This window comes from Palaemon carinicauda, chromosome 37 (assembly GCF_036898095.1).
Source record: "Palaemon carinicauda isolate YSFRI2023 chromosome 37, ASM3689809v2, whole genome shotgun sequence".
NCBI classification, from domain to species: domain Eukaryota; kingdom Metazoa; phylum Arthropoda; class Malacostraca; order Decapoda; family Palaemonidae; genus Palaemon; species Palaemon carinicauda.
Window position 1 is genome coordinate 26,323,994 of NC_090761.1, and position 14,081 is coordinate 26,338,074.

Here is a 14,081-nt window from a genome sequence, read left to right on the forward strand (position 1 = left end):
AATGGGTCAAATAGTGGGGACAGAGTGGTCTCTACACCCAGAAGTAGCCAGACTCATCATTCAACGCTGGGGCTCCCCGGTGATGGACCTCTTTGCAACAAAGCTCAACGCCCAACTATCAGTCTATTGCTCCCCGGTCCCAGACCAAAAGGCAGCCCTAGAAGACGCCTTCCAGCACAAGTGGGACAACCTGGACGTGTACGCTTTTCCCCCCTTCACGTTGATAAGGCAGGTACTCAACAGAGTAAGGGCCTCCCGAAACCTGAGGATGACTTTGGTAGCGCCCTGGTGGCCGGAGAGAGAGTGGTTCGCGGCCCTAAAAGACCTAGCGAGCCAACCGCCTTGGCCTCTGCCCGCCAGGTCAGACCTCCTGCACCAACCGCACTTCTTCAGGCTCCACGACAACCCTCTCTCTCTTCGCCTTCACGCCTGGAGACTATCGAGCGGCTCTTGAAGAAGGAGGGGTACTCCGCCACCACAGCTAAGAGAATGTCCCTATACCTGAGGAGATCCTCTACCGCGGTATACCAGGCGAAGTGGGCCTCCTTCACGAAGTGGTGCTCGGAGAAACACATTAGACCTCTTAAAGCTTCGGTCCCGGACATAGCTGAGTTTCTGGTGCATCTTAGAGATAAAGTGGGAATGTCAATCCCAGCCATTAAAGGAGTTCGAGCCGCCTTAGGCCAAGTCTTCCTCCTGAAAGGCATCGACCTTGGGACCTCGAGACACATAGCGATGCTGATTAGGAGTTTCGAGCAATCCTGCCCCCCTCAAGCTAGGAGAGTGCCCAGGTGGGACCTAACCAAGGTCTTGAAGATGCTAAGTCTTCCTCCCTTTGAACCCCTGAAAGATATCGGGGACAAAGACCTCACCCTCAAGACCGTCTTCTTGCTAGCCTTAGCTTCGGCTAAGAGAGTGGGCGAGATCCATGGTCTGTCTTACGACGTTTCGCACTCCAAAGGGTGGAAGGAAGTGTCCTTCAGGTTCGTGCCCTCCTTTGTGGCGAAGACTCAGAACCCAGCAGTCTGGGACCCGAGGTTTGAAGGTTTCTCAATTCCGGCCATTCCCAAGACGGGCATTACGGAAGACTTGAAGTTATGCCCAGTATGGACACTCAGAAAATACCTGGAAAGGACAGCTCATCTCCGACCAGGTATCAAGAACCTCTTCGTTTCCACAGGTGTTAATAGGAAGCAAGTTTCCAAGAACACCATTTCCTTCTGGCTGAGACAAGTCATCGCTAGAACCTATGAAGAGGATAAAATGGCAGTGCCAGGCACTCCCCGCCCCCATGACATCAGGGGTCTGAGCACCTCCTTGGCCTTTGAGAGAAACATGGCGGTGGGGCAGATCCTGCAGGCAGGCACTTGGTCGCACCAGTCGACCTTTACTGCCCACTACCTCAAGGATTATTCAAGAAAATCCTTGGACAGGTTCTCCATTGGGACAGTCATTGCCGCCCTCCAAGCTGTGTAGCGGTAGGCCAGAGGCTGTCCCCAACGATGAACAAATTCTTCGCGACTACATCAGGAGAAAATCGTCAGAAGAAGTTTTAAGAGGCGAGTCTTAGATAATAGCGTAAGGTTCCGCAGTTACCCTCACTCCGCACTCTGATAGGCCCCGCATTCCATAGCCCTCTAGGCACTATGTGCCGAGTCAAGTGTCAGAATAGCACTCCCGCCTCCTAAAGTATAAGTCTCCAAAGAAAGTAGTTCTCGGTAAGTATTTTGTGTTGGAACAAATCAAAAATTTTAAATAATTTTTATTTTTCCTAACATACTTACCGAGAACTACTTTCGGGTAATGGCCCTCCCTTCCATCCCCGAGTGCCATCCTTCCATTGCCAAGTTGGGCTAAGCGACGAACTTAATGAGGACGCTGACCCAGAGAAGCAGTGACCTTCCCTAATCCTGCCCTCAGGGCGCATTCTTTGGCGGCGGGGGTAAGCCTATGTAGAGCGGAGTAGGGGGGGGGTAACGGCGGGAAAAACCTTGGTCGAGATAGAGGGATCACAAGTGACTCCAAAGAAAGTAGTTCTCGGTAAGTATGTTAGGAAAAATAAAAATTATTTAAAATTTTTGATTTTAGGATAGGAAATGAAGTGAGCGATTGGTTTCCGGAGAGAGTGGGGCTGAGACAGGGATGTGTAATGTTGCCGTGGTTGTTTAACTTGTATGTTGATGGAGTGGTGAGAGAGGTGAATGCTCGAGCGCTTGGAAGAGGGTTAAAACTGGTATACGAGAATGACCATGAATGGGAGGTAAATCAGTTGTTGTTTGCCCATGATAGTGTACTGGTTGCAGATGTGGAAGAGAAGCTTGGCCGATTAGTGACAGAATTTGGAAGTGTGTGTGAGAGAAGGAAGTTGAGAGCTAATGTGGGTAAGAGTAAGGTTATGAGATGTACGAGAAGGGAAGGTGGTGCAAGGTTGAATGTCATGTTGAATGGTGAGTTACTTGAGGAGGTGGATCAGTTCAAGTACTTGGGGTCTGTTGTTGCAGCAAATGATGGAGTGGAAGCAGATGTACGTCAGAGAGTGAATGAAGGGTGCAAAGTGTTGGGGACAGTTAAGGGAGTAGTAAAAAATAAAGGGTTGGGCATGAATGTAAAGAGAGTTCTATATGAGAAAGTGATTGTACCAACTGTGATGTATGGATCGGAGGTGTGGGGAATGAAAGTGACGAAGAGACAGAAATTGAATGTGAAGTGTCTAAGGAGTATGGCTGGTGTATCTCGAGTAGATATGGTTAGGAACAAAGTGGTGAGGGTGAGAACGGGTGTTAGAAATGAGTTAGCAGCTAGAGTGGATATGAATGTGTAGAGGTGGTTTGGCCATGTTGAGGGAATGGAAAATGGCTGTCTGCTAAAGAAGGTGATCAATGCAAGAGTTGATGGGAGAAGTACGAGAGGAAGGCCAAGGTTTGGGTGGATGGATGGAGTGAAGAAAGCTCTGGGTGATAGGAGGATAGATGAGCGAGAGGCAAGAGAGCATGCTAGAAATAGGAATGAATGGTGAGCGATTGTGACGCAGTTCCGCTAGGCCCTGCTGCTTCCTTTGGTGCCTTAGATGACTGCGGAGGTAGCATCAGTAGGGGATTCAGCGTTGTGAAGCTTCATCTGTGGTGGATAACGGGGGAGGGTGGGCTGTGGCCCTAGCAGTACCAGCCGAACTCGGTTGAGTCCCTTGTCAGGCTGGGAGGAACGTAGAGAGGAGAGGTCCCCGTTTTGTTTCTATCTATATGTTTGTTTGATGTCGGCTACCCCCCAAAATTGGGGGAAGTGCCTTGGTATATGTATTATTATTATTATTATTATTATTATTATTATTACTGTATTATTATTCTTGTTGTTGTTGTTACATTATGGGTAACTCTGTAGGGTTTGATTTATATTTGATAAAACTAAAGTGTTTCATTTTCTTCTTTGAAGGTACATAATTTATTGTATTGGTGGCGTAATCACACTGATCCTACTCAGAGAATGCTGGTATGGGCCAGCGAAGAGACGGGTCATCGCCATCTCTACGTCATTTTAAGTCAATTACAGCCTCCATCATCAGAAGACCAGCCTGCCCATGAAGACCAAAGTAAGAAATAGAATAAGCCTTATAATTCTTATTGATTTCGAGAAACTGTTTTCTTTGGTGAATTTCAATTTGGTTATTACCTCTGTCAACGAACTTGGGAGGAGGTTATGTTTTCGTCCCCGTTTTTCCGTTTATCTGTTTGTTTGTGAACAACTTTCTGGCCACAATTTTACTCATAGAGTAGAGAAACTTTCTGGGATTAATTGTTATGTTGAGACGTGGAAGTGATTCTATTTTGAAAATCCTAGGTCAAAGGTCAAGGTCAAAGTCGACCAAAATGTCAACCGTATTAACCCTAACCTTAACCACAAATTCATACATGGTTGTCACACACAATTCGAATATGCCTACGGTTTAAATTGCCTTTGAGAAAGGCAAGCTAGTTTCAAGAAATAAGTTGCCGTGGTCAAGGTCTGCAATCTCAGAATGCTTTTCTACTTTACTCGTGTTTTAAAACAATGATCTTATAGGTACAGATACAACATACAACATCAATTTTCTGGAATCAAATGATCTGCCATGATTTAGACTAACATTAATTCTATACCTGTATTGGGAGTATTTAGAGAATGTTAAAATTGCCGTTGTATCAAGGTATTAACTTGAAGAACCCTTTAGAAATTTACCCTCATCATTACAAATTCATTTCAAATAATGATAAATGATTTCTAATAGGGTATCTGCTCAACTAAGCTTAATGAAAAAATTTATTCCCTGTGTATGAAATGTTGGAGTGATTTAAGTTGAAACAATTCTGCATTGCATAATATTACCAATAGGAAAATAGCAAGAGGCAAATCCAATATTAAAAACAGCATTGCATATGACTAAAAAATGACAATTGGGTAAGAATATAAGTTAAAATTACCATAATTTAAATTACGCTCACTAGAACCAAATTACTAAAGAAATGGTCTCGCCTGTACATTCATGAATGTTTCCAAATATGTGCATGCTAATGATTCATATTACTGTATTCCAAAGAAACGTGACTAGTGTAAGATTTGCAGAATTCTTTCTCCGTCTCTTATATTGTGTTCTTCCGGTTATGTTATTGGTTTGGCAATGCAGTACATTAAGGTAAATTATATCTCTGTGGTAATGTCTCTACTTCTTAACTTGGAAGTCAATACTCTAACTTAATTAACCTATTGACAACTGTAAGAAGTGGGGAGGGGGTTTGAATTAGGTGAATATCAGGTGATTACTCTATTGAAATAATAGATTTTTATTAGAATATTACCTTTTATTTCATAGAAACTTATTCTATGTTCCCCATGATAAATTCCCCTCTCTAAGGGAAAAAAGGGGTTTTGACAAAGGAAAAACTTAATTTAGGAAAGGAGCTGTTTAGTCTCTAAGGACTTTACTGTTAAAAGCTAGAACATGGAATCCAATAAGACAAAAATATAAAAAAATTCTGTCTTCCTTGCTCTAGGGCCAGTGTATTAACATGCAGAGGATGGCCTCGCTATGTGTAGATCTCCGCTTGAAGGAGAGTCATAATAAGGATAATCACACCTTTATTGAACCCCTAACAACACTGCCAATACTGAAATAGTCTGACAACCGATGACACTTTATCACCGAGAACCAATACTAATACTGGAGAAAATATAACCTGGACTCTTTGTTTGCCTCCAACCTCTAAATTCTTTGTAATCATTTACAATGCCGAAAGCTGTTTTCTGCACACTTGTAATTGATGATTTTTTCAGGCTCTTCAATCAACTTAGAAGTACAGTTGATTAAACTTTTGAATTTGATATCCATTATTCCTACCAATGGTCTTGATGTAATAAAGGTTTAGAAATTTATTGGTCTTCAGATATTTTGCTTTGAGTTGTGTTACTTGGTGTATGATGCCGTTTTTGTTTTTGTTGTATTTTTCACTACAACGTGCAAGTTCCTTTGAAATTAAGTGGGCTTTTCTTTCCTTCTTTCTGAGTATTAACACAGTTTCCATATAATTGTTAGCCTAGCCTAAGTCGTAGAACCTCTTTTTGACAAGTTTTTGGCTAGCGTAGCCTAGAGTTGTTTGCGTATATCGGCATGTGGTGCCCTTAGAGTTCCAAATTTTTCAATATATCATAGTAGGCTAACATTTTTATTTTGTGAAATATTTTTATACACATCCTTGGTTAAATTATGTCTAAACTCAGTTGGGTTTAGCCAAGGAGTGTGGAGTTATTTTGGTTCTTGAACCTGTAATTGACACACATCAATGGGTAGTTTGGTAATTAACCCATGTGAGGGATGAATAATTGAAAGTGGATATCCCACATATTCGTTAGTATAATTTTCCATGATTTCATGTTATATGTTTTGTTTATGAATACTTTATACTAACAGGATCTGATCGGAGATGACCTCATCCTTGCCCATGGTAGAATTTGCTTACAAACCAGGAGGAAGGTTTCTTCCCCTGGGACTAGATCATCTGCCTGTCCCCCACAGTTATTTTGAAATAACCATCAGAGAAAGGGCAACTCGATTCAATCTTTGATTACGACAGGCTTTTATTCTTTCCTGCCCATTGGCTTTCAGCTACTATTTGTAGTTGAAGGAAAGAGATTTCATTACGGCCTAGTTTCGGCCTCCTTCCCTACCCTTCAACTTACTTGGAGGGTTTCGACTATCTGTGATGGAGGAAGGAGTTAGCCTTCAATGCTTGGTGTTTTCAATATGTGTTGGGCCTTCTTCAATATGCTTCAGTAGTTGACACAGTTTTGAAGATTAAATTGAAAGACCTCAATTGTGTGTTGAAGAGAGCAGCTCTGAAGGGGTTTCAAGACAAGTGATCTCATTTACCCAGTCACTGTAAAAGAATTTTCAGGCCTTTGACCTCACCAAAGACCTTATGCTAACTGTTTTGTTGGTCCCTCCCAGTATTCATGATTCTTCATACAAATGCATCCAAGTTGAGCAGGGAAGGTCATTCAGAGGAGATGTATGTTGGGAAATGGTCGCCCCCAGTTTGCTGCATTTTACATAAACCTGTTGGAAATGACTCTAGCAAGCCGTCACTCTCTGCATTTTTCTGATGGGAACAAAGAATAGTTTATACTACTTCAAAAAGTTATTTTTTTTAGTGTGGCCAACTGAATAACATATAAACTGCTAGTATTGAAATAATTCTTTGTATTTTTTTTTCATTTACGTTAAATTCAAGTTGTGTGTAAATCTGTTTTTCACATCTATAAATTATTTAATCATGATAAGTATAAGATTTTTGAAAAAACATTTTACTTTTGCCATTTGAGTTTTCATTACCTTTATGTGCCACTTTCTTTTCATTTTATTGGGTGGCATTACCTATATTGCATTTTGTAGTGTACAGTACCTTTTCATTAAGGACACATCTCTACAGTCATCCATTGTAGTATCCAGAAATGTTACTCGTGATAAGTGATATTTACTTTACTTGTTTATAAATCAAATATGCTTTTTCATTCTGTTCAATTTAACTTTGCAGGTCTTGTGACAGCACAGTTAGTTCAAAAAATTGCACTCACCAGCGGTGAATGGTCTGTAACCGGCAATGGTATATGGGTAGACGAAGAAAGAGGCCTAGTTTATTTTAGTGGTTTAAAAGATTCTCCTCTTGAGCAGCATTTGTATGTTACCTCCATATCAAATCCTGGGATCATCCAGCGTCTAACGGAGCTAGGTTCCTCACACCAGGTGGCTCTTAATGAGGTAAGGCTAGTATGGATTTGGTCTTAGTATGCACAGTACATTTTACTTATTATTACTTTAAACTGAATTTTCTTATGAACAAATAAGGTTATTTTATCCATGGTAAACATCAGGGGTTCTTTGTTGTTGGGTATCAGTACTGTTGGAAGCTTATTGATCCTTATATTCTTGGCTATTTCTATTTTAAAAAACTTTTAAATATAAAAAAAAAAAATAATTTATGATAGTATGGCTCATTATTAAAGTTCCCTTTTTCCTCCTTACTATTTAATGTTAGTTGCCCCAGAAAATTAATTGTAGGATTTATTTATTATTTGATAAATTTTCTCAAGATATTTCAATATTTAATAAGTGATGTTGATGTGCTAAGTAATCTTTGAATTAGTTTAAAATTGAGAAAAATGTGAGCGTTTCAAAGATTGGAAAGCAGTGGACGATATTTCCACTTCAAAACTTCTCCGGGTCAGCCACCCTAGGAGGCGAAACTCCATGTTTTTCCAGGAGGACACGATGTTTGTGGGTCTCGATACTTTAGGAGTTTGGAGAACCCCAGGACTGGTTGATGTAAGCCTTTTGAGAGGAACCATCCTGGGAGAGCCTAAGTTTGTATCAAATTCTCGGGTATTTATGTTAGGACTTCTCACTTTACCATGTCTAAGAGGATGAATAACACACAAGTACAGTTACTTTATTCCTTTGATACCTATAGCAGATTGTTTGGTTGACCTGAAACTATCAGTTTATATCCCGATTTCCTTCTCATGCCCAGAAAAGGATAAGAGAAAAGCTCTATTAGGAGAATTTGTTAAGACTTCTTTCCATTTTCCCGAGGATTTGGTTTACCTACAGAATCTATTTTATGAAGAATTAGTTTTCATTTGTGCAGGCTTGGATAGTTCATGGAATCATTTTCAATGCTAAATTTTTTCGTGCAAAGATTTGTTCTTTTATTTAAATTGATTATTACTGAATGTTTAGTTTTATACCATTATTTATAAAAAGGTTCTTGAAAATAGTGATATTTTTAGGATGAATTGTCTAGAAAACATTAAGTTGACACATTAATAGAAATAAAGGAATATTGAACATGTATGTTATTTTGTTTTGGCCATTGTTCATCAATAGTGGTATTGCATGTTGCATATTAAAGATGACAAGACAATAGCAAATATTTTTATAATTTCAAGCATTTTGTTAAATTATGATTTTCTCTCTCCAACAGGATTGTAGTGTATTTACTAGTGTTTATAGCAGTGTAGATAGCCCGTCCCAGAGTAAAGTGTGGAGAATAATGCCCCTTGATGCCCCCAACAGTAGCGGTCACTTAGTTTGGGTCTCGGAATTAGGAGATCTTGTTAACGAAACTTGTAAGTAAATCTCAAACTTTTCTATATTTTTGTTGTTTTTCTCTTTGGTAATGGTGTAGATTTTAAATAACTCGGCGACTGCACATCTGGTAGCACGATTTAATTTTTTATGGAATTTTGTATTACGAGTAAATTGGGGATAAAATACTTTATTTCCACCCCTTTTTAAAGTGTATATATATTAATGTGATGAAAGAGGAACCAAGGCATTTGATGATAGTAATAGATTTTTCACTTAAAAGATTCCCAGATGCATATTTTTACGCAGTCACAAGAATGCTTGGGAAAGGAGCAGTATGAAACGAATTACAGTAGGGTCCCGAATTATGCGAGAATTTGGTCGATTAATGACCTCGTGTAAATGGAAAATCGCGAATTTCGAAACACACAACTAACAGAAATAATTCCATTGCGGCCATGGCAACCAGCAATTTGCCTATTCAAATGTGTTTACTACCCATTTCCAATACTTTCTTTGTACTATACTGTATTTCTTTATAATATCAAATTGTTTTTGTAAATAAATAAAACATTTAATATACTTTAAAGTTCTAATAACTTGAAAAATGGTTAAAATTACAACCAGGATAGGTGTAAACACCATATATTTCCTGTTATAACACAACCCAAAATACAGACAAATTTCAATGTTTGTCATATCTATTGTATAATACAACTGGTGAATAGCAAAACCATCACTCTATAGACTAGCTTGTTGTATGATTGAAAATCCAGAATTATCAAAATAAAGGCGATTTTATATCATGCGTTTCCTAAACACGCTAAAAAGCACAATAGAAAACGACAACCAATGTTTTGTTTACGTTTATCTCTGATCACAACGAAGAAACAGACGCATTTATACATCTGTGTTTTTGAATTGACAGCAATTTTACCAAGTATAGATTATATGTTGAATTTGTTATTACCAATGTTCTAATTATTTTTTATTAGAACTTTCAAATAAATGAAATGAATGCCATTTATGAAATTTTTTCTTTATGATGCCGCCTGAAACGGAAACCTTCCATTTGTTTACGCTCCATCTTCGATCATAATAAACAAACGAATGCATTAAACACACATGATCTAAGTCATAACTAATGATATTACAAACATTTAGTAAACATTATGTTATTACAAATATTTTACTTACCGTATCCATATAAATTCCTAAATTCGTAGCAAAGCTGGAAATTTTTTTTTTCTTATGCGTTTAATCCACAATAGCAAACTGCCGCTAATGACAGAGTGATAACTTACGATAATTCTAAACTGTTACGAAAGATAATTGTCCTTTCCATATCCAAAATACTTTTCCTAACTTCAGTTATAAGTCAACTTATACCCACCTCAATTATGGATCCATATGCAAAAAAGGTAAAAGAAGAAATTACTAGGCCTATTTTTAAAGTCACCGAACAATTAGGTTACCGCAATAACGTTCGATGAGAGAGAGAGAGAGAGAGAGAGAGAGAGAGAGAGAGAGAGAGAGAGAGAGAGAGAGAGAGGGATGGTTTTAAAGTACTAAACAATAAATATGATAGGTTATAACACATTGGTGTTTATGTAATATTAACTGTATAGATGGTTTGAATAAGTTAAGAAATGGTGTAAACAATTCTTTGTTATTGTATTCGCGCGGAAGCTAGACATCAGCTGATGTGATCACAGCCAAAAGTAAAACAAAAATAAGTTAGCAATACTCGATTTTTAAAACACACCCGAAATTTAACAACATAAGTACATGTTTTATTATAGCGCAATTGACATTTAAAGAGTAAAAATTTTCTGGAATAGAATGGTGTTTCCTAAAAAATAGTGGTTTGCGGACGAAATCGGTTACCGTATTTTAAGCTATGATTGAAATGGATGTATACACGGTATAATTTTTTCGTTTTGTATTTAATTGACACTTCAAGAAAACCGATTTTGGTTTCTTCATCTATTTGTAAGTATTGTATAACGAGAGAGAGAGAGAGAGAGAGAGAGAGAGAGAGAGAGAGAGAGAGAGAGAGAGAGAGAGAGAGAGAGAGAATCAGCTGTTGTAATTGAATGTGTTTTTGTTTCGTGTACCCCCTGAAGCGAGGAATTGATCGCCACAACTAACAATATTCATGTTAATTTCATTCTTAAACTCAAGTTGCCATATGTGAACTATGGTTTTATTTCTTACGGAGAGAGAGAGAGAGAGAGAGAGAGAGAGAGAGAGAGAGAGAGATTTCTGCCATCAAATCTCTCTCTCTCTCTCTCTCTCTCTCTCTAGATTTTATTTTACCGTCTACTCTACAAAACCAATGTTTGCAAATCAAATGTATACTGTTTAAAATATGACAAAATATTAACGACTCGTTACCGAAGTTTAGGCTATTCACTGCCGATAAACGAACCCAGTCTACTCGTGAAAACCTTGAACGCCCAGAAGGAAAAATAAGGCTTTTAAATATACTGTACTAAACAAAAATAATGCTTTAATATACCATCATTAACACTACCATTACAATTATCGTAAGGTTGGAGAAAGATAAAGATTACCGAGAACGTAACCACATTTCTGTTTACATTTTGTCAGCTGGACTCGCACAGTTAACAGTTGATTTCATTGTTGATGTGGAATTTTATCCTTAAATAGGCTATTCATTATGAAATTATGTTAAGGAAATGTAATGTTAATATTGTTTTGTAACATTTATTATAAATCACTGTATTTAGGGCTACCAATATACTTAAAAAGACAATAGATTTGATACATTTTGTAGTGCTTGACTCGCGAACTTTGAACAGCCTCGCCGATACAGAAAATTTATTTTTGAAAAATAGCGATCGCGGAAAAGGGGAATCGTGTAATTCGAACGCGCTTAATTCGGGACCCTACTGTATCCTTCCCAGAAATTCATAGTGCTGTTATGTCTTCGAAGTGAGAACTTCCTAACAATTGAAGAATAATTCTGCCCTACCAGTATGATATCTGAATTTTCTTCTACACTCAAGATGCCAGAGTGATCATACTCCAGAATGAGTCCATTCATTGGTTGGCGAGGGAAACCACTCGTTCCTTTTCTGTGTTCTAGTGATTTTAGATTTGTGTGCTGACATCAGTTCGGTTGATAGTTTGTTGTAAGTGACTTGCTTGAGAATTATCTTGGGTATGAACAGTGCTTTGCAAAATATGTGTTCTATAATTTTCAAAGAATCAAAAGAATATTTTGTCTGTTTAGAGTAAAAAACAATAGAAAAAGAGCAAACTTTTGAAAATTTTATTCTGTATTCAGCAGTAAAACAAATAAACATGGAAATGTAGGTTATCATAGAGCAAGCGTCATTGTATATCCGATGGTTACAAATCTTGTATGTAGTTATTGAGGGGGATCCACTGCCTCTTTTTGGGTGTTAGAATTCTCTTATTTTTTTATAAGTTTGCAAGGAGAAGTTCCCCTTGCACTTGTTGAAGAACTGGTAATGTTACTCCATTAGGTAAATGAGTTTGTGGTAGCTCTAGTCTGGTTGATGGCTACCTAACGAAACAACTCTAATGGTATCTAAAGTTTTGAACGTCTTTTGGCAAACCATCTATGTAGGTACACTGAAGGTAACTATCTATTCCCCAATTTACAGTTTGGCTTTCACAAAGTCTTAATTACAATCTCCAATGCTGTACATTAATCCTTTGGTTATGGTCAAGAAGTTTGTATGATTGGCCTTGATTTCAGTGCTGCCTGTCAACTATGTTAATCATGAGTCCCTTGTTTTCAAACTCAAAACACATGGAAGTAGGTTGTAACTTTCTTAGCATCATAATTCAATTTTCAAGTTATAGATTGTAAAGATCAGTTGTTGATAAGCACCATAGTGGCTCTAGGAATGTTCCTCAAGGTAATATTCTTGGTCCACTACTTTTCATACTACATATGCGTAATATGTGATGACCTAAAAAACAAGCTTTTGTTCCCATATTAATAAACCTTCCGTTATTTATGTGAAAGATAATCCATGTAAATAACTCCAGGTTAGGGAAAAATAAAAATTGTCTCTGAATTTGTAATTTGTTCCCATAATAACAAACCTTCCTTTATTTATGTGGATTATCTTTCAGCGACAGCTGTAGGTAGCCATTAGATATTATTTGTGAGGTGGCAACCCTGCCTAACTGCTTGAGCGGGTCGGCTTGGGGTGGCTTGGGGCTACCCAGCCACCTCTTTCAATACTCTCACAGCAGTGATAGACATCTTTCAGGTGTGTGTGTCTTCTCTTGTAATCGCCTTTTTCATGCAAACCTGTCAAAGGTGCGAGGGTGCTGCATGCGGGATGTTCATGTCGTCGTTGGAGACCGACCCGAGCTCTCTGTGTCTTACTTGCTGAGGGTATCGATGTAAGCAGGGTTCGCCCTACGCAGTGTGTAGGAAATGGTCTGCCTCCCAATGGGAAAAATTTAGGCGGCGTAGGAAGATAATGATGAAGCGTGACTGTTCTCCCTCAGGGGCGAGCAGAGTGCTTTTTTCTTCTCGCGCCCCTAATCTCTCTTAACAACTCCTTGCTCACGCTCTTATGAGGGTAGATCGAGTAGGACTGAAGATCAATTAACTCCTTGGCAACCTCAGGGTACTGAGAGAGTTGTTGCTTCCCCTAGAGGAGAAACTTCTCCTCCAGCTGCTGGCAAGCCATTCTACCTTTCATATCTGCTGCAGGTGTGGTCGTCCTTAAGGATTTCAGGATTCCCTTCGAAGGAGAAGCTTCAGCGTGGTGCCAGGAAGGACCCTTCTCCAGAGCCATCAACATCTCACACTCTGGAACTGTGCAAGGTCCATCTGTCGCCTTCTCCTGGCCCTTCCCTGCATGGACGAGGTAATCGCTCGTGTTTGCCTCTCCAATGGTCCCCTGCTGACGACGAACCCTCTCTCCATCCTGGGACCCCGTCGTCCCCTAACCTTCAACCCTCGAATGAGAACTAGACGCTCTCGTTCAGGAACATCTCGTTCATGATCACGAACTGTGTGTTCGCAATCAAGGCCTAGACGTTCCTTGTCTAATGGTAGAGGTAGGCATACGTGGAGTCCATCAGCACGTAGCCCCTCAACCAGACCTTCCAAACGACCTCGGACTGGACCTGAAGATGAGAATGACTGTTCCTCTAACAGGCGTTCAGCTAAACCCCCAGTGCCTTTCACCGGATGGGGAGTTCTTGCCAAGCGTTTGCCTATGTGACGCTTGCTAATGCGTTTTCCAACTAGAATAGTCCCTACTCAGGCCTCCTCTGCCGACTTCGTTGCACGTAGCTGCTTCTCTGGGGCAACAGGAAAGCATTAGACCTTCCCCTTCCTCTGTGGCTCTAAGTGCTCCTGTCGCAAACACATCTGCTCATGAATCGTGTCAGTTGACTCGTGAAACTCGCGATTTTGGGCGTGAATCTCGTGATTTCACGAGCTAGTCGG

The 14,081-nt window shown here is 39.4% G+C and overlaps 1 protein-coding gene across 1 annotated transcript in view; it reads left to right on the plus strand.

Annotated features, from left to right (window-relative positions):
• Positions 1–14,081, plus strand: part of LOC137629521 (dipeptidyl peptidase 8-like) — a 68,088-nt gene that overhangs the window by 27,331 nt on the left and 26,676 nt on the right. The window contains 3 exon segments of the mRNA XM_068360905.1: positions 3,430–3,586; positions 7,062–7,285; positions 8,508–8,652. Coding sequence (XP_068217006.1) covers positions 3,430–3,586; positions 7,062–7,285; positions 8,508–8,652 — 526 coding nt within the window.